Source organism: Electrophorus electricus, chromosome 19, assembly GCF_041902795.1.
Source record: "Electrophorus electricus isolate QZ-2024a chromosome 19, ASM4190279v1, whole genome shotgun sequence".
In the NCBI taxonomy this organism is placed as follows: Eukaryota; Metazoa; Chordata; class Actinopteri; order Gymnotiformes; family Gymnotidae; genus Electrophorus; species Electrophorus electricus.
This window is the reverse complement of record NC_137515.1, coordinates 3,537,882-3,559,305: the sequence shown is the minus strand read 5'-3', so window position 1 is coordinate 3,559,305 and position 21,424 is coordinate 3,537,882. Positions and strand designations below refer to the sequence as shown.

The window sequence follows — 21,424 nt, the reverse complement described above, 5'->3', positions numbered from 1 at the left end:
CTGGATTTTTAAAAAAACTTATTTACATTTAAACAAAACGTGTTACTGAACACGTGGTCGAGATTCAGCGTCTGTGCTGTAAAAGTGACGGCAGCACTTTAATTTTGCCACTTCCTGCATCACGTCCTGCACTAGCCACAGTTAGCAAGGGGAGTAATGACTTGAACCCCCTCTACTCTATTTAAAAATGTAAAAAAAAAAATAAAAAAAGGGCGGGGGGGGGGGGGGGAGGTATTAACTTTCCTAAATGAAGTAAATGCAGTCTAGCAAACTCCCCTGTGAGTTACTGACACGGTCAAAGCAAAAGGAGGCTCTCACGCCACCTAGTGGACACTGTGCTTAATACCTCTTAACAGCAGCGTTTTCTTCAGTTCTCTTGGTGTTCCAGGGCAAAAGCTCTTTAAAGATAGATCAGCTATTTGAAATACTTAAACTAAAAGCTCATATGCACTTTTAGCACTATTCATTCCTTCCCCTGTATTTTAATATGTTGTAATATATTATACACGTTATGCATCTATTTCAGGGAATATAATTCAGCATATTATCCCCATCTAGTAGTCAACAAAGTATTTTTTTTTATAACATGCACACAAGTTTTAAAAATTATACCATGGAAGAATATTATTTCAGTACCTTCAAATGCTTCTCGTGAAATCTAATTCTTTCACTTAAGCATAATTCAGTTATTAAATGTATCTTGAATGGGAATAATCCATCCAAAGATGGCACTCTAAGGTAAGAGATATAAGAGATATGAGATTTAAGAGATATGAGATAGATGCAAGATATAGAGATATGAGATTTAAGAGATATGAGATAGATACAATATATGAGATATGAGATTTAAGAGATATGAGATAGATACAAGATATAAGAGATATGTAAGTTATGTCATACTGTTATGGCATACTCTCACCTGTAGAAACCTCTTTTTCCTACACTTTTTTTCATTGTATTGAAAAGAATGTACAGATTATTTTGTAACAGATTGTATAACAATATAAATTAAATTACAAATCAAATGTAATTGTTTCACTTGCTTAAATCAGATTATACCCAGACTTTTTATGTCCAGTTCCCCATCAGAAATTGTAACGTTTCTAGATTTGTGTTATACAATGAACGAGTTCCCGCTTACAAGAGTACATGTAGTCTGCACTCATGTTTGTAGGTCCTGTGCTGTCTGATCAAATGCGCATTGCAATGAACTCAATCATGGAAGAGTATTATTTTAGTGACTATTTTAATGCTCTTTGGATATATAAATATATACACGTGGACATATAAAGAAATCTAGACAACGCAGTGAAATCAACGCGTTCAGGGTTGTAAAATTTGCATGCAACTTCTAACAAAGTATAATCGTTTCCCTTAATTCACAGCACTGTCGTTTTAGAGAGTGTCTGATTAACCTTGCTCCTAAAAACTGACGTCCTTCAACGGTCCTTCTGTCACCAGTGACAAAAACAAGCTACGCAACGTGGCGGAGGCGCCAACATCTGTCTGGATTTCCATGTGTGACTGCAGCAACTGACCAGTGGAGGGCAGCACTTAGCCATTGTTGGTTTCTGTTAGACGAATTCAAAATTGAGAGCGTTTACTCCGTATTACTATTTAATTCACATTGATATGTCGGTCTAAAACTGGTTTTCAATTATTTCAAGAAGCAGGAATTTTGAATAACACGTGATCTGCCTCAGAAATGGCGTTTTGTGGATTGGAAGCGTTTAGAGTAGGAAATCAGACAGAAAATGCAATTATTGACTCGATCTTGCTGATGAAATGACCAGACCATTTGGAAACACCTCCAGCCTGAGTGGCGAAAGAAGAAACAGACACCTCTTCAACATCTCAGCAGACATCTTCTTCAACGTTGATGTGCTCCAAACGCGTCCCGTGAGACATGAGCTCGACCGGTTGAGCAGTGGTTGGCTCATCTCTGACTGGGAGCAGTGCAAAACTGACGGGGATTGATTGGCCTCGTGTTCCCCTCAGATGTTATGCCTCAGTGGTGAACTTGATTAATGCAGGTCTGTCAGCGGCCCTGATGCTGATCGATGCTTTGGCAGCCCGGTGAGAATATTCGGCACTTAGCCGCGTTTTAATGACCCTAATGGAACGAGTAAAATTATCATTAAAGTGTCTTATCACAGCAGAGGCAGATGAGGGAACACAAATAATGTTTGTTTGTGTGTGTGTGGTTGTGTGTGTGTGCGCGCCCTTCCATGTGTTACCACATAGGCTATTCTGATAGCCAATTCACTACCAGTTGGTTTAAATACATCTTTCAACAATTTTTCAAGTTAAGACAGAACTATGTGCCCTTCACGTCAGTCCTTCCGTCCTGCATGCATTTTCCAAAGCGCAAAGCGAACCCGTTTCGCTCTCACTTCTCGACGTAAGGCGCCCTCTACCCCTCCACACCGCACACATCAGCTGGCTCAACAAGAGTGAAAAATAATGACCCTGGCGTAATGAATACGGTATGGATTCATCGGGCAATTACCCAAGACCGCCAATGCCTCCCCAGTGGAGAAGTCATTTGCTCCGCTGTGTCGGTGTGGCTCTCACAGAAATGATGCACAGCACTCTATCCACCCAGAGGCGGCTTCTCTTTGTCCGCCACCGATCTCGTCTGGGAACACACTGCCGAGTTTGACTAGTGAAACCCAGTGCAGCACGCGTTACGTGCAGATGCTCCCCCTACTGGATGCAAGGAGTCACTACAAACGCGCCACCGCGGCAGTTGCCCTCTTTACTCTTCAGTTGCCCTCCACATGAGACACATGCCCTCCACACGAGGCCTGATGGGTTCTGATGCACAGATAATGCGCCTCTCCTTTACATATAGTCTCCTCCGATTGCGCTTTATGTTTTGTTTTTTGTTTTTTAAGAATACTGCTATTACTGTTATTACTCTACAGATGCACCGCTGTGGGTGTGTGTACACAAGCAAGTATAATGGCATTAGGACAGCAGACTGCGTCAATGTTCCACTGCGGTATATTTTAGTAGTCCAAAGGCACAAACTGCCTAACAGATGTTTTCTGTTTCCAAAGCAAAGGTGAGGTTTTGATAGAGCCATTTTCTATTGGGTATTATTAGAAGTGTGTCTACAAGTAAGCAAAAGAAAGTCCACCAAGCGAATTAATGAAAATTATGACTGGTTGCATAGCAACAGGTTTTGGTGGGCAGATGTAATTTAGCTTTTCAGATTGTAAAGATCTCTTTGATATACGGCCTTACAACCTGGAAACAGCAGAACTAGACCAGCTTTGCCTCACTGGGCCGTCATCCAGTGGGTAGCCTCTCTCATGTGAGTGTCATAGGAGCGGCATGTGAAAAGCCTGGAAACCGCCGAGTGGTGCCCTGTGTCAGCAGCAAATAATAAACATTAAGTCCCTTGAATCTCATCTATGCAAATTTTAACAATTTATATGATTTGTATGGTCAGCAGTGGTCATTTATGTAAAGACCCTGACATTGCTCTTGAGAAAATAAGATAATTATAAGGTAGGTCTTCCTCCAAGACCATGTAGTGTCAGGTAAGATAAAAAGAAAGATGGAGCTTTCTTGTTGACTGCATAGCCAGCTAGCTCATACATGCCTGTCGGCTTGATAACGGTGACTCATGTTTGCTAAAATTGTTTGTTTTTTGTTTGTTCTTTTCCCCACATCGTGCACAGTACAACGCAGAGATAATTCTGGTCACATTAGAACTAGATGGTTAGATCTATAATTACAGTAATTCTCATCACCATTAACCTTCTCATGAATATGCCACATTAGAAGTCAGTGAGTTAAAATGTTAAAAGAGCAATAAGCCATTTTTACCACCACAAATTAGCAAGCAATATTTAAGAACGTGATTAATTTTCATTTTTACATTTTTTGTGGAGCTCACGTGAGATGAGGAATCAAATTGCTTTGGAGTCTCCCACATGAAGGCTAACACCCAGAGCAGGTGTTCCATCTGTTATTTCATGAAACAAAGTTAGTAGCTTATGTTACTAAAATAATTATTCATAGTTAGCTAATTACATGAGGTTTGGGAGAACAGCAGTCACTATTTGCAAGCAGCTGTAGTACGACTTGTAATGCTCATGCAATGCTGAACCTACAGCTAAGACTCGTGCGCCCAGTCTCAAACTCCAGTCTTCTCTGCATGTGTGCATGTTCTCGAGAAGGTCCACGAGGACTCGGGGCTGACCACGTTTGTCGTGCATCTAGGCCGTAAGGGCGGCGGTAGAAGTCCTAGAGAGGCCGCCTGGGAGGCACATTTCAGCAGGCTTTACTCGTCGAAGTACCTGAATACTGGCGTGACGACAAAAACACAAGGCACTGCAGGCCTCCTGCGGCGGGAAACGGGGAACTCGATCATTTTTAGACACGCACTTCCAACATGGGAGATCGCATCCAGTCTGACTTCCCGTCTATTGTTCAACAGCAGTAATTGAATGGGAACATCCATTAGGTTATTCAGTTTGATAGATCGATGAATACAATCTATCCCCGAGGAAATTGCAGGGTTAGAATAGCAGACGCTGGACTTGTAGAATGTGTGCACGTAAGTTAAAGGTTTCATCTTTAACATGTTCTCACATTTCCTAGCGTTCAACACATTCATGCATTGGCTCTTTAAGTGTATAAATTGGTTTCCCTCCTTGTCCTGCAGATGTGATCAGTGCTGTTACTTGTTTTTGCAGCCGCAGTCCAAATTAGACGCGTTCACAGTTCATGCCGCCATTAGGCAGACCACTTCATCCTTATTACGAGATATGTTCTATAATCTATTACAAAGACTATTATGTTATATCGTGTCGTAATTAAGCGATAAAATGGTATTTTTGAAAGCGTTCTGTTACTAGGAGTTAGAATAATACACAAGGTTAATTTATTTAACCTTAAAACGAGCCGGTGTGATGGTTTGAGACATCAGGCATTTGACTTCATTGCAGGGATGACAGCTGTAATCTAGTTGTAGACTATCTTTCCTTTCTGCCTGATTCATTCCTGACTCATCCCTGCCACATCCCTGACTCATCCCTGCCCACACTGTCCGCAGCTGCAGGTTAAGGAATCGGAACTTTTGAGCCTTGCAGACCTTCATTCTTCCTGAACATTGTCGCTCAAAGCGAGATTATTAAAAACCTTGATTAAATCTGTCAAGTACGCGTACGCCATTCAGTTCCGACGTCAAAGGGCCCTTTTGAGAGCGTAAATGATAAAATGTCATAAAGCCACACACACGCATATTTTTTTAAAAAACGACACAGAAGGTTTATGCTAGAAAAACGAGACATTATAATATACTGTCACGTAAAGCGATGATATATTTTATCTCTTTCTATTGTGAAACAATATTATTAATTTTCTTTTCTTTTTTAACTATTTATTTATTTATTTATTTTTTGCAACAATACTCAGCAGCGTGTTCCGTGTTGAAATAAAAATGAAAATCTGCTCGTGAGTCACGAGTCTCCGCGTTTCCCACCTTAGAATAAACCACGGCGCGTGGGCGGCGCGAGGCGAGCGTCTTTAAGCTTCACGCCGTTGTGTGCGCTTGCAGCTCTGCGTATCTAGAGAGTGCTCTGCTTACAGCGTTTTTTAAAAACTCTGTATTATCTGTGCTGAAGATCTTTTGGGTTGAGTGTACCTGGATATATTTTGTTTATTATTTCGTAAACCTAAAGTGGAAGGGGAGATAGTGGTCCCTGTCTTACTCTTAACCCAGATGAGCACAAGTAGGCTGTTCCTGGACAGACGTCCCTTTTAACAGTTGTCAAGCATCACAACCAAAAGAAGACAAGTCCATAAATACCCTCACTGAAAGAGATGTGTCTAAATCGACATGCCCTTCCTCACACCCCTCATCCTCGCTGACAGCACAGGAGACATCAGCTAACAAGAGAAGTGCCATAGTCAAGGTTTCCCGTCCTGTGACGGCTGTCTCCAGCGGCGATGGGCATGCGTATGCATGCGTGTGTGTCCTGTTCGCACAGAAGGATGCACAGCTGTCATCTGGATCCAAGACCCAGTGCCATGTTAGTTCTGACAGACGAGCGTGGCAGACAGCTTGACAGGACTGCCGTGCGGGCAGGCGGCCGGCTGCCCTCTGGAGGTGTGCAGAGGCCAGGATGACGGCAGGCTCACACCGCCATTGGGGCCAGGCTGAAAAGTGCCAAAAAAGGAAATCACGAAAGGGTCTCTGGCTATACGTATCACCTTAAAAATCCACTGAACGGCCCTTAGGATGTGTCCATGACTCAGTTTTGAACACTGGAAGAGAGTTGGTGATTTGGGGTGTTGCCTCTTGCTGTTTTAAAGTCCTGTGTGAAGTATATGAGTAGTTTACCAATCAGAATAAGAATAATTTTTTCACCAACTATGTCACACATGAAGCAGTTTGTTTTGGGGATTTTGCGACGTGGTACAGTGCAACCCTAAACACTGACACACGTTACGACATGTGACACATGAGGTCTGGCTGGCGTGTGCCCTGGTCCAACGTGAAAGATCTTGCAGACTCACGTGTGCACTGCCCAAGATGTTTAACTCATGTAGGTGACGATGGTGTGCACAGAAGCACCGGTGCGTATTCAGTCTCGTGCGCTTCGTCTGCACGTCTGGCACACGACGCCACCATGGCTGCTGCTAGAGAAAGGTGCCCCATGTCTCTCCCCTGGACCGGCTGCTGCCTGCTCTCCGACTCCGTCTTCACTGCGTGTGGAGGCGAGAGAGAGGGAGACAGAGAGAAAAGGAAGGAGGGAGGCAGAGAGCGAGAGAGACAGAATGGCGGAGGCAGAGGGGGGGTTCCTGTTCTGCTGTGCCGAGGGCTAGTGAGAGGACAGGCTCTAGGCTTTCTTCATGCTCAGCTGTGTGCCCCCAGCTCCGAGGTCAAAGGGCCCTGTTTGTTTCACGCGGAGCCTCTGCCCCACTCCCCCCCAGCCGAGCACTGAACGGATGACGCCTGAGCCACATCACCAGGTAGTAGCAGCTCCGCCAGTGTGTTTGTACTGTGAAAGTGTTTCTGTAGTCTTCTCTTCCCCCATGTCAATCTGTCATGTTCTGAGAAAGAAACCAACTGTACGCTGTACAGATAATGGAATACCATTTGGATGAGGTTTACTTAGACATCAGTAACACTCTTTCTTTTCTTTGATTGAGTCATCTGCTCGAAACTGAAAAAAGATGAAACCCACTCAGTCATGCTATCATAGTCATCCTTAAAGCAATCCCCTGCCAGCACAGTAGTAAACACCAACCGTTGTTCAGAATATTATGTCCGTCTTCAACATAATGGACTTTTCATCCTATTTCAGAAGCCTAGCATGATCTGTGGGAGTCATTGAAGAGTAGCTGGCAAGGAACCTTCTAAAACTGGACCACCATTCATTCCTCTATTGACACATGGACAGTCTATAAAACAATTACTTCTCCCAATAACATAGACAGACCTATAGCACAGATAATCAATTAATTAAAATAATTAATTAAAAAAAACCTCCATCTCCAATCTGCCGCCAGTGTCTCTGGCAATAGAAGAAATAATGTATGCCCCAGCTCTCTGTCCCCTCCCTCCTTCTCTCTCTCTCTCTTTAAAATAATTGTGCAGGCCAAATGGCACATTGAAACTGTGTCACAATACTGTAGAGCTGACTAGCGATCAGTCTCAGATTTGATTCCCATGTCGCTATAAAGGGATTCGTGTTAGTGGTGACTGAAACTTATCTAGGTTAAATATTTAAAGATTTCTTAATAGATTTATCTACGTAACCCTAACTAATAACTAACTAAATCATAATTTTTTAACATGAAATAATTTTCAAATTCAGAGATGTTTTAACCATGATTAGACTTTTCTATGCATTTCACATTTTGTTTATGCCAGAATCACGATGTGCTTATGACATTCGCTGGAAAGTGTCCAGACCATGAGCTAAGCCTCATTTATTTTCTGCGGTAAGTAAAACTCCCGTTGATAGACTCACCCTATCCAGGATCACTTTGATCCAGGACGACTCTATCTAGGGCCACTTTATTAAGAACCACTCTATACAGGACCATTTCAGCTAGATCTCAATAAAGCTGTCAGTCTCAGAGCTGAGATGAAATCCTCGTGTAGCGGGACTCTCACCGTGTCGGAGACTCAGGCGTCTGGCTGTCGCGGACCCGTTAAGCGCGAGTTCAGCTTAATCAGTCCACGAGCACAACCGAGCACAGGACGCCTGCTCCGCTCGACTCCCGGTCACTTGACTACGGCATCCGCGCTAATACTGGAAAGCAGCGAGAGCAGCGCAATCTAAATTTAAAGCAGGAATAAGACGCCTTGCGTCCCAGGAGGATGGCGGCAATTTTTCATTAAACCATAATAACCAGAGGAAATAGGGGGGAAAACCGAGGTTCCTTTTATTCGTAGTCTGGTGTTATCGTCAGATCACTGCTTCTTTGCCCACTCGTTTCAAGGCTGATTTAGAGCTCAATAATTTCCTAATATAGTGTTTGTACAAGCATCGTTTTATAACTAACAGTGAAACTCTGTTGCGGGGATTATCGGTGGTGTTAATAGTGAGCCAAACTCTTGTTAACGCAGGGGTGAGCGACTGATTTATCGGAGCCGCCGTATAACCGAATCATAAACCAGGATCCGACTTGTCACGACTGCCACAGTGCTTTCTCAGCCATGTGAAATACATGTTCTGTAGACGCACACATATCCTGTCTTTCAGTCCTCTCAGTGCTTTTTGGGTTGTTTTTTTTTGGGGGGGGGGGGGGTTCATGCCATGGCCCACATCTGATCATTAAAAAAGACGTGAGTCTGAGAATAATGCATTTGCCCTCAGATTGACTTCTATTTGTGAATAAGCTTTCAGCAGAGTGCAGGCTGAGGCAGCAGGGTGGCAGGGAATGTTAATTAGGGGCTTTTTGTTCCATTTCAGTTCGTGTTCCTCTTCAAGGTGACATACTTAGCTTGGAAGCCATTAGTTAGCTCGCAATTTTCACCTAATGTCAAAATTCCAATTATTCTTTTAAGAGCACTCGGTGCTGCCTACCCACTATCCAGAAAGGCAGCGCACAGCTGAAGTCACAGTGACCCTATCCCCCACCCCCCACGCTCCTCTGGTATAAAACAGTATTTACAACCAGCGCCATTGTCCAGCCAGACACGCTGTCACGACTGCCTTTTATTGCCACTCCACTTCGATGCGATGCAAAAGGAGCTTTGGCCGCGCCAGACACTTTTATTAGCGCTGTTTTGGGGGCTGGAATTTTTTTGGCAGGGATGATTTATTCCGCATATTCCTTAAGGATGGCTGAGACGGCTAAAGGACACAGAGTGAGCAGAGTCCGCGGACGATGGCGCATCCGCTAATGGCTGTGCCGAAATTTCTCATGACCTCCAGCTAAGTCATTACAGAAGGGCCCGGCGAGTCAGGCCGACGTGAGCCAGGCCGAGGCTAGCCTGCATTCTCTGAAATTAATTAGGCTTGGCCGCCTGGTATTTTCCAACAAAAGTGGGAAACCAGTGCATTTTCAAGTCATTGATCATGGGAGATGTAACTAGATGCCGATGCCGCGAACAATTCATCTTTGCTGTCTGAGAATCTCATTTAAAACCCGGAGCTCATTTTATCTTCATCATTCGCACATTCCATCATTTGCTGGGCCTAAGCCATATAACCATCATCTCTTGTCCTGTCCATTTGGCTTTGGATTTGTGCAAATGTGCAAGTGTTTGTGGTAAGCATTCATCTATGAATTGCCAGTCTCCACCATGGCACCACTGTCTCTTCCGTGTGTCCCGAAATCAGGATTTTCCTGTGTGAGGAAAACAATTGGTAGCGGCGGGACATTATGGCACACCATGATTGACTGTTCTGCTGCTGCTCCTGGCGGGTGGTGTTGGGTGGGGGAGGTGAAGCATTTTTTGGCAGATGGAGAGCATGCTCAGGGTGACAGCGAGTCACAAGCACTGTGCCAGTCGGATATACTTGTTTGGCAGGGCTCGGGTAGCGCAGACAGAGTTTGGTTCTGATATTTCCAAACTGGTTCAGTCACTCCAGCCTGGTAGATTTCCCTGGGCAGTCCAGCTCTGATCGGTGCATTTCCTGAATGCATCGTACAGATCTGTAAAGCTGCAGCACTGTGTTCTCCCTTCAGAATGGGAAATTTACATCCATAAAGATTTGACACGAACCACCGACATCAAGTCAGCCATAAGGCTAATTCAAAGGCTAAATATGGTGTATGATAAGTTGAGTAAAATTAAACTGCCATCACATAATTTGATAATTCCACTGGGTTGGCAGTAGCTCAGATAAATCAGTGAAAATAATTCCCTCCTTACTGGCTCTTGTCAAATTTAACTGTAATTTAAATGTTTCGGTGAAAGAAATCACTGTCACGTGGGCCTATAATGCAGAATAAATGACTGCAGTGTGACCTTATGGGTATTTTTAGACCAACCAATCAACCTCTAATCTAGTCCTGGAAAACAGATGGCCTCACATTCAAAACAACCTGAGCCTTGTTAGGTACACTCTTAGCATATCATTTGTTTGTGTGTGTGTGTGTGTGTGTGTGTGTGTGTGTGTGTGTGTGTGTGTGTGTGTGTGTGTTTGTGTGTGTGTGTGTGTGTGTGTGTGTGTGTGTGCGCGCATGAGAGAGAGGGACAGAATGTGAAATGGTAGACTACTGGATCTGTCATGGATGTTGTCTTTGAATCTACTATACATTCAAAGCTAATCTCCGTAGAGAGATTACGCTCTCCTGTATGTTACAGCACAAGTAATTGTTAACATAATGTAATCATACAGTCAGTCTGCTTTCACGTAATGATTACATCCTAAAATCATATCTGATAAACCTGACAAATGTTGAAAAAGGGTTTGGTGTTTCAAACGCTGAACTAACACAGCGAAGGTCCTGTCATTTCGTTTGCTGCCAGACAAATATTAGAGGATTTGATACTTTCTTATTTTTTTATTCCACATGATTTTTCTAAATGTTGTTTTTCTGCAGACACAAGATGTCAGGGAGTGGGATTTTTTTGTCCTGTTGTATCATACGGTTTTTTGTTGTTTTTTATTAATTATAAATTTTAGCTGTTTATTTTCCTGGATGTCCACCACAGTTCTAATGAGAACTGATGGCGAACATTCCTAAAAAAAATTTAAAAGCAGGTAAAATAATAGTTTTAAGGCTTTTTAAAGCAGTGAAAACAATCCAGTTTGCGCCTCACGGAGTCACACGCCTCTTAAACACCATGCCCATATTGGTTCTAAAATGAAGATGTATTTGTATTTTGATGTATTTGGAACACTCACCCACCTGTTGAAACGCAACACCCTCTCCTGCTTGGCTACTTGTGAGCACTGATTCTTTCAGAGTAATTACCAAGTGTCTGCGTGTGCTGCATCACCAAGACTGCTTTTGCCAGGGGGACTTCAAGTGCAAAGAGATTATTTCAAAACACTTGGCATTTTGCTCTGGGCCACAAGAGGGGACCCTACAAGTCAAAATTACAAAGGGTCTAAACTTCAAACGCACCACCACGCAGCAGTTCAACAGCAGGATTTAATTAAGTTGAGTTGCCTTTTGCTTGAGAGAAGTATAGAAAGAAGGGCAAGAATAAAGGTCACAGGAATAGCTGCCAACCACGCGGGGCCCTTCAGGCACTTCTGTTACGTTACGATTTACTGTCCCCTCTCCCCTCCCGTCAGACGCTAATGCTTTCCTCCACACGTCCTCTGCCACTCCGTTTACTCATCACCATCGTCGTCGTCATCATCATCGTCGTTGTCGTCATAATCTAGGCATGTATTCCTCAGGCAGGCCACTCAGGTTCCTGTCGCGGAGCGCCCTGTTCACTGCGCGAACGTATCCGTCTATGCGAGTCCTCATGTCCAGCGTGAAGGGGTCGTCGGCGAGGCGGAGGGCAGCCGAGCGCTTGAAATGGCCGTCCCGGTTACTGGCAGCACACAGGAGCCTCCCCTCGGACACGCTAGCGTTAAGGAAGGCGGCGACGAGCTTCAGCCGGGGCCGCAGGTCTTCCCGGAGCTCCTCGTAGTGCAGCACCAGCAGGCGTCGGGAGTACTTGAGCCAGGCCAGGGCGTGGGATGCCCACCAGGAGGCGTAGCTGTCCACAAACTCGGGCCACTCTGAAAACAGAAGAAAACAGCAGCACGTTTTCAGTCTCGTTTCAAAGACCTGCCCAGTTCCTCCATAGCAAGCACCAAGCTGCCATTTACTTCATCATATTCCAGTGTATTTCCAAGCCATTAGCTACGTATTCTATTTTTGTTCAATGCATGCCACGCGCTCCCGCAGTGCTATGCTAAATAATTACAGCAATTACCATGCTAGGCTACAATGACTGTGCTGCATTAGTGGTGCAAACATTTGAAACCTCTTGAATAATTAACCAGCGCTGGTAGCGAGTACCGTTGCTCTTCCAGTGCGCATCTGACGCATGACCCAGGTGTCCCGCACACTTGCGGTTGAACTCAGCCACCAGGCAGCGGTACGGGTTCCGTATGAGTAGGATGGCGGAGTCGAACATGCCAATCTCCCTCGGTCCACTCTCATGCGTCTTCACACAGATGGTCCTTCCACTTCGCCAATAGTCCTTCTCACCCTTAAAGCCTATGAAATCCCAGCGTGGCACACGCATATGTTAAGACATGTGTTCCGTAGCATTTTCAAGCTGTTTCATTTTTTTGAACCTTGTGACTGTGATGGGTGCACATTTTCATTAGTTAATGGGTGCACATTTTCATTAGTTAATGTGTTAATGTGTTTAATATATTAATATATATATATAGAGATCCATCAGCTGAGCAAGCAAAGTACACTCACTCACACACACACACACACACTCACACACACACACACACACACACACACACACACACACACACACATATATATATATATATATATGTGTGTGTGTGTGTGTGTGTGTGTGTGTGTGTGTGTGTGTGTGTGTGTGTGTGTGTGTGTGTGTGTGAGTGAGTGTACTTTGCTTGCTCAGCTGATGGATCTCTGTGTTAAACATGCTATTACTTTGGAAACCTTGTGCACAACAATGCTATTATTATACAGTGTTTGTGTTGTGTGTGTGTGTGTGTGTGTGTGTGTGTGTGTGTGTGTGTGTGTGTGTATATGCACTTTAACCTTTAACTTTTGTTGTTGTACTTTCGTACTTGCTTTAATACCTTTCCTACTTGCTTTAATACCTTGCCACCTTCTTACTAAATGACTACTAACATCCAGGCCAAGCGCCTCACCTTTGCTGTACAAGGAGCCGTCGAAGTAGTAGCTGCCCGTGTAGTAGCCTGTGGTGAGCTCAATCAGGTGACGCAGCCAGGTGTTTCCTGCTCCAGGGAAGCTAGACAGCGCCACGATGGAGGACGACCTCTCGGGCAGAAACGTCCTCTCCCTGCACCTCGACTCTGACGCCATGTGGAGACGTGCACATCGATGAGTTTGGTGTGTGTGTGGGGGGGGGGGGGGGGGGGTTAGGTGACACAGTCATTCAGTCACAATCCCTTACCTAGCACAGGAGTGCTGTACACCTGGAAGTAATCTTGGTCCACAGGGGGGGAGTGGTTTGTTGTGTTGCTCCATCCGCATAGGTCTCCCTCTACTTTCTTATGCATTATCAAAAGAGAGGAGGCGGGGCCACAAAGACAGTCCCACCCTCTCATTAAAGCTAGCGGTAGTTCCTGTCAGGGTTACATGTAAATTAAAAAAAAAAACCTTTCATTCTGTGAAAAGTCACTCTGTCACCAGTCAAATGCAAGTAGTCATTTGGTTTTACACAGGCCTGCCTTTAACACTCCAGCGTGATTTACAGAGCACACTTTCGGTTCCAATCATACTCCAGTTCCTAGCCTTACCTATCACCTACATCTAGGCCTTCTTTCTTTTCTGAGGATTGCTCAACTGAGCCGAGCACTTTTTATTTTTTGCACGACTGAAAAGAGGCTGTCGAATGGCAGAGAGGTATTGACTGACAGCATCTCTTTTTGATCTAAGCGCAAAGGCTGTAAGCACAAACTAAAAGCCAGCACGGAGCTTGTTTGAGAGTGCCGTGTGGAACCTTATCTGTGCAGGCCTCCACACAGAGTTGGGAGGTCAGGTTGTAGTGGCTGGCCTGAAGCAGTGAGTCATCGCTGGTGTTCGTCGGCGTTAGGAAGCAGCCGTGGTAGTGAACATTCCTGTCTGGGAAAGGAAGAATGGTTTAGTCTCATACACTTTGTGCTCTCATGCCTATGTGTACATTCTGTTATGACTGTGTGATCATATGACCTGGGGAGAGCAAGTATTTATACCTTGTGTTTCTCCCACTGTTTAAAGGAAAATTGAATCCTTTTACTACAATAATGTTTTTCCTTCTCTCCATCTTTCTCTCTCTCTGTCCTTTTCTATCATTTTCTCTGTTTTTCTTCTCATCTCTCTCTCTCTCTCTCTCTCTCTCTCTCTCTCTCTCTCTCTCATATGGCTCATCCTTCTCGTCTCTTCGTTCTGTATCTTCAGTCTCCAGCCTTAGGATTTTCTAGGATAAATGCAATATTGGAAACCAGAATGTCTTGAAACCTTGCACGAGACACGTGGCTTAACTGATATTGTATGGTGCTTCCTCTGTGGGTCCTACCCCACCCACCTCCACCACCTCCACCACTCCTATCACACCCTCTCATCATTCCTCTCTTTAACTTACTGCTATTTCTCTAGCAGCACACTTACATCTCCTGTGGCCGGGCAGCACCTCCTCCACCTTGTAGACGGAGAGTCGGGCCACACCTCCACACGGCGAGCCCCTTTCTCCTCGGCAGTCCAGGTTGCAGTCCTCGGTCCGAGCTCGGGGGGCGCTGATCCGGTTCCCACAGTGGCATTCCGTCCCATATTCCAACCCTGCAAACTGGTACCCGCTGCAAGAGGGACGTAACCCTTAGACACCTGAATCTGTGTTAACCATCACCCTTTTGTTATTTTGTTATGTACCACACAAACTACCTCGCAGTATGAAAAGAGCCACCAGCATTTTCAGACTGTCCCAGACAAAAATTCAGTTCCTCCCTGCCATGACAGTTTGGTGCCCTGAAGCTGCCTATGTACACCATGTTAGACTCACCTGAAATGAATCTTCAGCAATGTGTATGTGATCTTTGCAGCACATGAGACCGCATTTGGCTGCTTCCTGGTGTTTTCTTCAGGAAAATGTACACTTATGCGTCGATATTATTAATTATGATTAATTATGCATTGTTGGCTGCGTGGCCTCTACTACATTCCCTTTGCTGCTAATTGGTCCTGATTGCATATTCTGATGTTTACCGTGGCTGGCAACACGGTGTAAATATAAGACTAATATTTTGTATATCCAGGATAACCAGGATAAATATTAATCACCTGTGGCATTTTAGCCTGCAAGTGGTTCGTTTTGTGAAATGAGCCGGAACGTTCAGGGGGACTTTCTGTTACGACGGCCTCCGCATGCCGAGTGTTTTTCAGCCAGGTGGCCCCCACCGACGCGGTTGAAAGGTTCACTTCTGTGCGGCACACAGCTGCTGGACCAGCTCCAGAACAGCCTGCCCAGATCCTGCCACCTGTCCCTGCTACACTGCCTGCACTCTTCCCTGAGAACACTGCGTCTTTTCATTCGCTTTGCCCTTAGTCTGGGCCCTGGAAGATGGAGGATGCTTCTGTTTGTATGGTTCCAAGGACACAAATTTTCTTTTCAGTTTTGGGAGGATATCAAACAAGAAAGTTTCTTGATGGCATTTTTTGTGGAGAAACTGGCCAGTACCACACCATCACCTGTTATAAATGAAACTCAACTATTTGTACAACGATAGGTATCTAAAATAATATTTAAAAATGGTTTCATAACAAAACTATATTATTGTAGAATATAATATGCCACCAAGAAAAATCTGAATGTGTACTTATATCCTCTCAGAAGTTTGTAATCAATGGTGTCAACTCACTGAGTTGAAGATCTGAAGAAACAGTGATAAAAAATCCTGATTAAAACTGTGTGGATGCACATGTGCATGTGCAGGCATGTGTGTAAAAATGTGTGTCCATGCGCATGTCTTCTAAAATTACCCAGAATTGTCTGCCAGCAATGAATTAATCAATACATTCAATGAATTACAGGCAGGTCATTCACTTACTGAATCTTCTCTTAGTGAATATGGCAGATTGCAAGGTTGTTCATTTTGTGTTATGTTCTGCTGGCTGGTAACTGTGTCTTTAACCTGTTGAGAGTACCAAGCTTCTCTTTGCTTCATAGCATAATACATGTGCCACTCGTCATAGAGAAGAGAGGTAACTGTAGGTTGGCTTTTATCCAGCTCTTCACCTTCAAGCGCAGACCTGTGCGTAGACCTGTGCATAGATCTTCCAGGCCAACAGTATCAGTAATCTGAACATTAGGAACATCTAGCACTTTGCAGCTCTGTGCTCTGCAGAGGCCTACCACTCATCTGTGTTCTTCTACCTGCAGACACCTTGGACCAGCATGGTATTTCAGCGTAACTTAAATTCATGGAAAATGCTGCAATAGCCACCGTTCCAAAAGAAGGTGTAGAAGCTTTTCTCCTTTCCTTTCCCCCTGAAGACATAACGAGACACTGCGATTGGCCGCAGACGTGCCTGACACAGCGCTGCCTTGTTTTCTGTAAGGGGCTACCGCAGCAGATGGGAGGGTCGATCCTAACACCCTTTCCTGGAATTGCTCCAGGAGACCATTAGTTCTCACCTCTGAGCTACTCGGCACCGGCCCATGCTGACTGGGTATGGCTACAACAGCAGTGTTCTGCACAGTCCGCCTTACCTGCCAGAGAGGCCTCGGTGTGCTTAACGGGACCGGTGAAGCATTACCTCTCCGAGCACGTGTCTTGACACAAGGAGCTGGTCATTTTGCGGAAATCGTACAGCATGGTTCCTCCGAGCGCGCGTTGCTTGTCATCGTTCACAAAACACCCCATGTAGGTTCCTTGTGATAACAGTTGAGGAGAGTAGTGTGAAACGTAACAGATGGCTCTGCGAAGGGTTTAAAATGGAGACCATTTTCTGGTCCTTTCTTTCAGACAAGCCTTACCTTTATGCCTGGTTTCATTGCGCTCCACTGTGTCATCGCGCTCCGTTCTCCAGCCCTGAAACCCACGCTGCCTCAGATGCCTGAGCTTCAGGTTCCGAGACATAAAACGCTCTCCTTCTGCTCTGTGGCCTGACAGATCCAGGGGATTGTTCTCAAGATCCTGTATTATTCTGGATCCAGGTCTCCTATAGTGCCAGCTGACACCAGGCACCTCCAGGGTCCTAGGTGGCGTCAGCAGCGAGGGCGTATCAGTTCCTCTTTGAAACAAAGCCACACTGGAGCGCTGGAGCAGCAAGACACTCCCTGCCATGATGTAAGCCACGCCCAGGAAGAGGAGGAGCAAATGAGCCCGCCTTAAAAAGCGTTGCAGCCGATAGAAGGTTTTAGCCATCCTGTCAGCTCAGGTGAAGGGCTGTCCACAGGGACTGTGCTGGCTTGTCTAGGATCAGTACATCCACAGCTGTACTATAGATTATAGAGTTTTGTCCTCATTATAGTTGGTCAGTTTTTGGTTGACATGCAGCTATAAGAGAAAAGGGGCTGGATTCCAAAACTCCCCCAGGTCATCTCACCATGTACATTCAAGGAGCCTGAAACAGAAAACCAGCGTCCTGCAACAGTTACGTTTTGGTGCATTTATGTGCATTTAAGTCAGGGAAATGTGAAAGATACTAGTCATATTTGATAGTATTATCAAAATATTACACTGTATATTTAACATGCAAAATATCTTTTCTTGCACAAAATCTTTTTTAAAAAGCATAAAAATGTTTTAAGGAAACCACTTCAAACACATAGCTTTGAGAACGTACGTATTTAAAAACAAAACATTTTGATGCAAACGCAAACATACTAAATACTTTCATTTTTAAAAAGCCTGTTCTGTTGGAACTCAGAACGGAATCCAAGCAAAGCTCCAGCTCCAGGACAAAAGTCTGTCTCTCTCAGAGTTACAGTGTCTGCCTTGACCTTCCCATCCATCTGAACGCATGCTTTGAGGGCCGGGGTTTGCAGAACTCTTCCTGTCAGGCTATGACGCATGACTGAGGGCCATGTCTCATTCATAGAGCAGGACAGTAGCAGCAGGCAAAGCACGGTAGCTATGCTAAGAATCCTAAACCTTGCAGTTCCTGTTGCACTGCAAGGGAGGCTTTCATGTTAGAGAGGTTTTACAGTCTTGACTGGCAGCAAATTTATGGCATTTAGCTGAGGGCAGTGGCAGCTCAGTGGCAAATAAGATTTTGAAATGTTTTGTGTGTCACGGACCCCCACCCTTCCCCCGTCCCTGGCGTTGCAGTGCACATGGTGCTAGTACCATGTGATTTTGTTTTTCTTTTCATTTCGATTTCATTTAGTCTCGTGCTTTCGATTTGTCTGCCCTTCTCTGTCCATCTCTTTTGTTTGGTGGGCATTTTGTGCTTTTCCAATGCTTCTGGGTAATCTGTTATACTTTTGGCTTTGTTTAGACTTCCCTGTAGTTGTTCTTCATGTTCTGAGCCCTAAAGAGCTCATTATACGTAAACGTATCGTATATGTGTCTGACAATGATTCTGGAAATGGGCTGAGTTAATAAACGATGACTCTGAAATGCATAAATCTGTAGTTATTTCTCAGTTTTATAAGCTCTTTTCCAATTGTAAATGATCACCTACATGGTTTGAAAACGCTTTTACTAAGCATTTTCAAAATATAGAGATTTATTAAAATCCAGATCATCATTATAGTGACTGAACCAGGTATTGTTTTCTTCATTTGAATTCACAGGACAGACCTCATCTATCTTCTGCAGACTTCAGAGTACTTATCGGTTTTGTTTTTGTTTTAGGGCAATAATCATAATCATTCCCATGGCAGGAAAAACAAATGAAAGCCTTCTTCAGCATGTGTCCTGATCTGCTCTCAGGTGTGCCCAGTAAAGCTAACAAATCCCCTGGTTCTAAAATAAACACTCCGGATGGTTTACCGATTGACTGATAGGGTCCTTAAAGAATTGAATAAGGTAACGTCCGTTCACTTAACATCTCATCCTTGTAGAGTGGTCACAGCTTCTTCATGCTTTGGTACTCAGTTAAAATCCAGGAACTGAAGTTAACTAGAACCCAACTTGACTGACTAATCACAGAACAGCATTATATGTGTTCTGGTTTTTCTGTTTTCCGGTGGTTTTAATGTACATTTAATTCGAAAAGTGAGTTGGTGTGCAATTTCATAAATGAAATAGTCAAGTCTGGCCCACACAAAGCAAACTTCTGATGTCTGCTTGTCTGAATATCCCAGCCACAAACAATTCTTTGTTACCATAGTGAAACATAGGCAGATAACCAAATGCACATTTCAGGTTCGCAGAATAATGTCTGAGTAGAGAGCTACCCTAACAGCAGGAAACCGAGGACGTGCCTTGCTCATTAAATCAATTATTACTTAGTGTACAAGTAAACAGATTCGATAAATCCAAAAAGTTCAGATTGTCAAACATTTTGATCACTTACAAGTTAATGTGCTTTGTTCTAATACAGCTTCAGGATATCTGATTCATCTGTCTGTCTCTGTCTCTCATTCGCTCATTCTCTTCATGCCTCTCTCTCACTCTCTCCCCCTCAATCTCTCTCTCTCTCTCTCTCTCTCTCTCTCTCTCTCTCTCTCTCTCTCTCTCTCTCTCAGAATTTCAATTCAAATTTGTTTTCAATTCAAGGTAGTTATATTCCCATGACTGTATCAGGTACAGTTTTGTCAGGCACATAGAGCTGAACATGCACTGTGGAAATAACTGTCCAAGGACAATTTATTAAATTTTTTTTCAATTGTGGAAGACTTCTGGAGTATACTTTTACATTTTTGTGAAATTTTGCTGCATTTATGTGAATTTTCCACAATGTTGGAGAAATTGCTGTTATGTCTCGACCTCATTGCCCTCGCAGTGTTCACACAGTTCTTTCCCTCTGGGCAGCCAGGGTTTCTGGTATCTGCCTATTTCTGCCTGGGGGTTAGGGGTCAGCAGGTTAGGTAGTCTCAGTAGGCACACCGGATGACAGAGGAGACTGGGTTTCCCCTCCTCTCTCTCTCTCTCTCTCTCTCTCTCTCTCTCTCTCTCTCTCTCTCTCATTCTTTTGTTCCCTCTATCTCTGTCTTCACCCATAAGCTACAGCCTAATGCCAACAAAGTGAAATTCCATTTTATTTGGCACTACTCAAGAGAGAAGCAACACCAGGCAGCCTGACAGCTGGAAGATGTCTAGTGGCTGAGACGTTACATGTGCGTTATCAGAGCAGACCCTCTACATTATTCCCTATATTACACGCTCAACGTTTAACTCTATCCTTTCCATTGTTGTGCCCGTCGAATAATAATTATTATAGGCTAATTAATAGCCTGTTTCTTTGTTTTTGGGTTGTTGGGGGTTTTTTTGGGGGGGGGGGGTGTTTTTAATAAAAGCCGTATGTTAAATTATAATGAATATCTTACAAAGCAAAGAATTAAAAGTTAAATCTGTGTCCTTGCATATGTCTTCTCTGAAAAGAATGACTTTGGACGGCATTGCTTTAAGTTTCCACGTAGCCTTTACACCGGCAACGCACGAGGTTTCAGCACCATCAGTGTGAACAGCTACCACAGTTCGTTTAAGTCACCGCGTAAACAACTAGGTCACTTATTGCCTGAGAGCAGAAATCTGTGCATTAGTGAGGTGGTTTATCGGGGTTTAACCGACGATATCGCGATCTTCGGGAAAATACAATCTATGCTACCAGACACACAATCAAATACCCCGAGCAACAGTTTGAAAGGGAGCTTTCAGAAAAAAACTGCCATAGAATATGCAAAAGTCTCCTATAAATAGACTGCCGTTAAATAGAAATCCACTGAATTGACAATCTGTTTGGAAATGAATTGCATCAAAGTACCGTAAAACAAAAACACGCCGTGTTTACCTCTCGCGTTAGACTGATGCAGGCTGTCACTCCGCAGGCGTTCTCCCTTCAGCTCTGATAGTTGTGGTCGAGCGTCAGATGAGCTCGCGCCACACCGACCAGCTCGCCGCCCACGCCGTCTACCCACGCGCTCCGTTATGTCTCTGACACTCGACGGCGCGCGGGTCCAGTTTCCAGTGCGTCCACTCAAATTTGGCCGGGGAAGGAAGACCGGTTCCTTCTCCGGGAGGCGGCGGGGTGTCGATGCGCTGTGTCCTTCCGACAATAGTTTTTCTTCGTCTTCGTGGTTAATTGCAGTGGGTTGCTGCCGTTGTGTGAGGACAGAAGCTGCACTGTTTCCTATTTTCTGGTTGGTATATAGTCAAATGCCATATATCACCGA

The 21,424-nt window shown here is 44.4% G+C and overlaps 1 protein-coding gene across 2 annotated transcripts; it reads right to left on the bottom strand.

Annotated features, from left to right (window-relative positions):
* Positions 1–8,778: 8,778 nt before the first annotated feature.
* wscd1b (WSC domain containing 1b) lies at positions 8,779–21,202 on the bottom strand. 2 transcript variants are annotated; one of them, XM_027021377.3, is made up of 9 exons: positions 21,043–21,202; positions 17,117–17,706; positions 16,897–17,011; positions 14,755–14,939; positions 14,108–14,229; positions 13,559–13,655; positions 13,293–13,457; positions 12,448–12,648; positions 8,779–12,164 (listed from the first exon to the last, which is right to left on the bottom strand). In XM_027021377.3, the coding sequence occupies exons 2-9, from the start codon at positions 17,505–17,507 to the stop codon at positions 11,809–11,811; spliced, it is 1,632 nt and encodes a 543-aa protein (XP_026877178.2). In that variant the 5' UTR covers positions 17,508–17,706; positions 21,043–21,202; the 3' UTR covers positions 8,779–11,808. The 2 variants fall into 2 exon arrangements, with proteins under 2 accessions (XP_026877178.2, XP_026877177.2); XM_027021376.3 differs by having other exon boundaries at positions 13,559–13,730; positions 21,043–21,200.
* Positions 21,203–21,424: the final 222 nt, after the last annotated feature.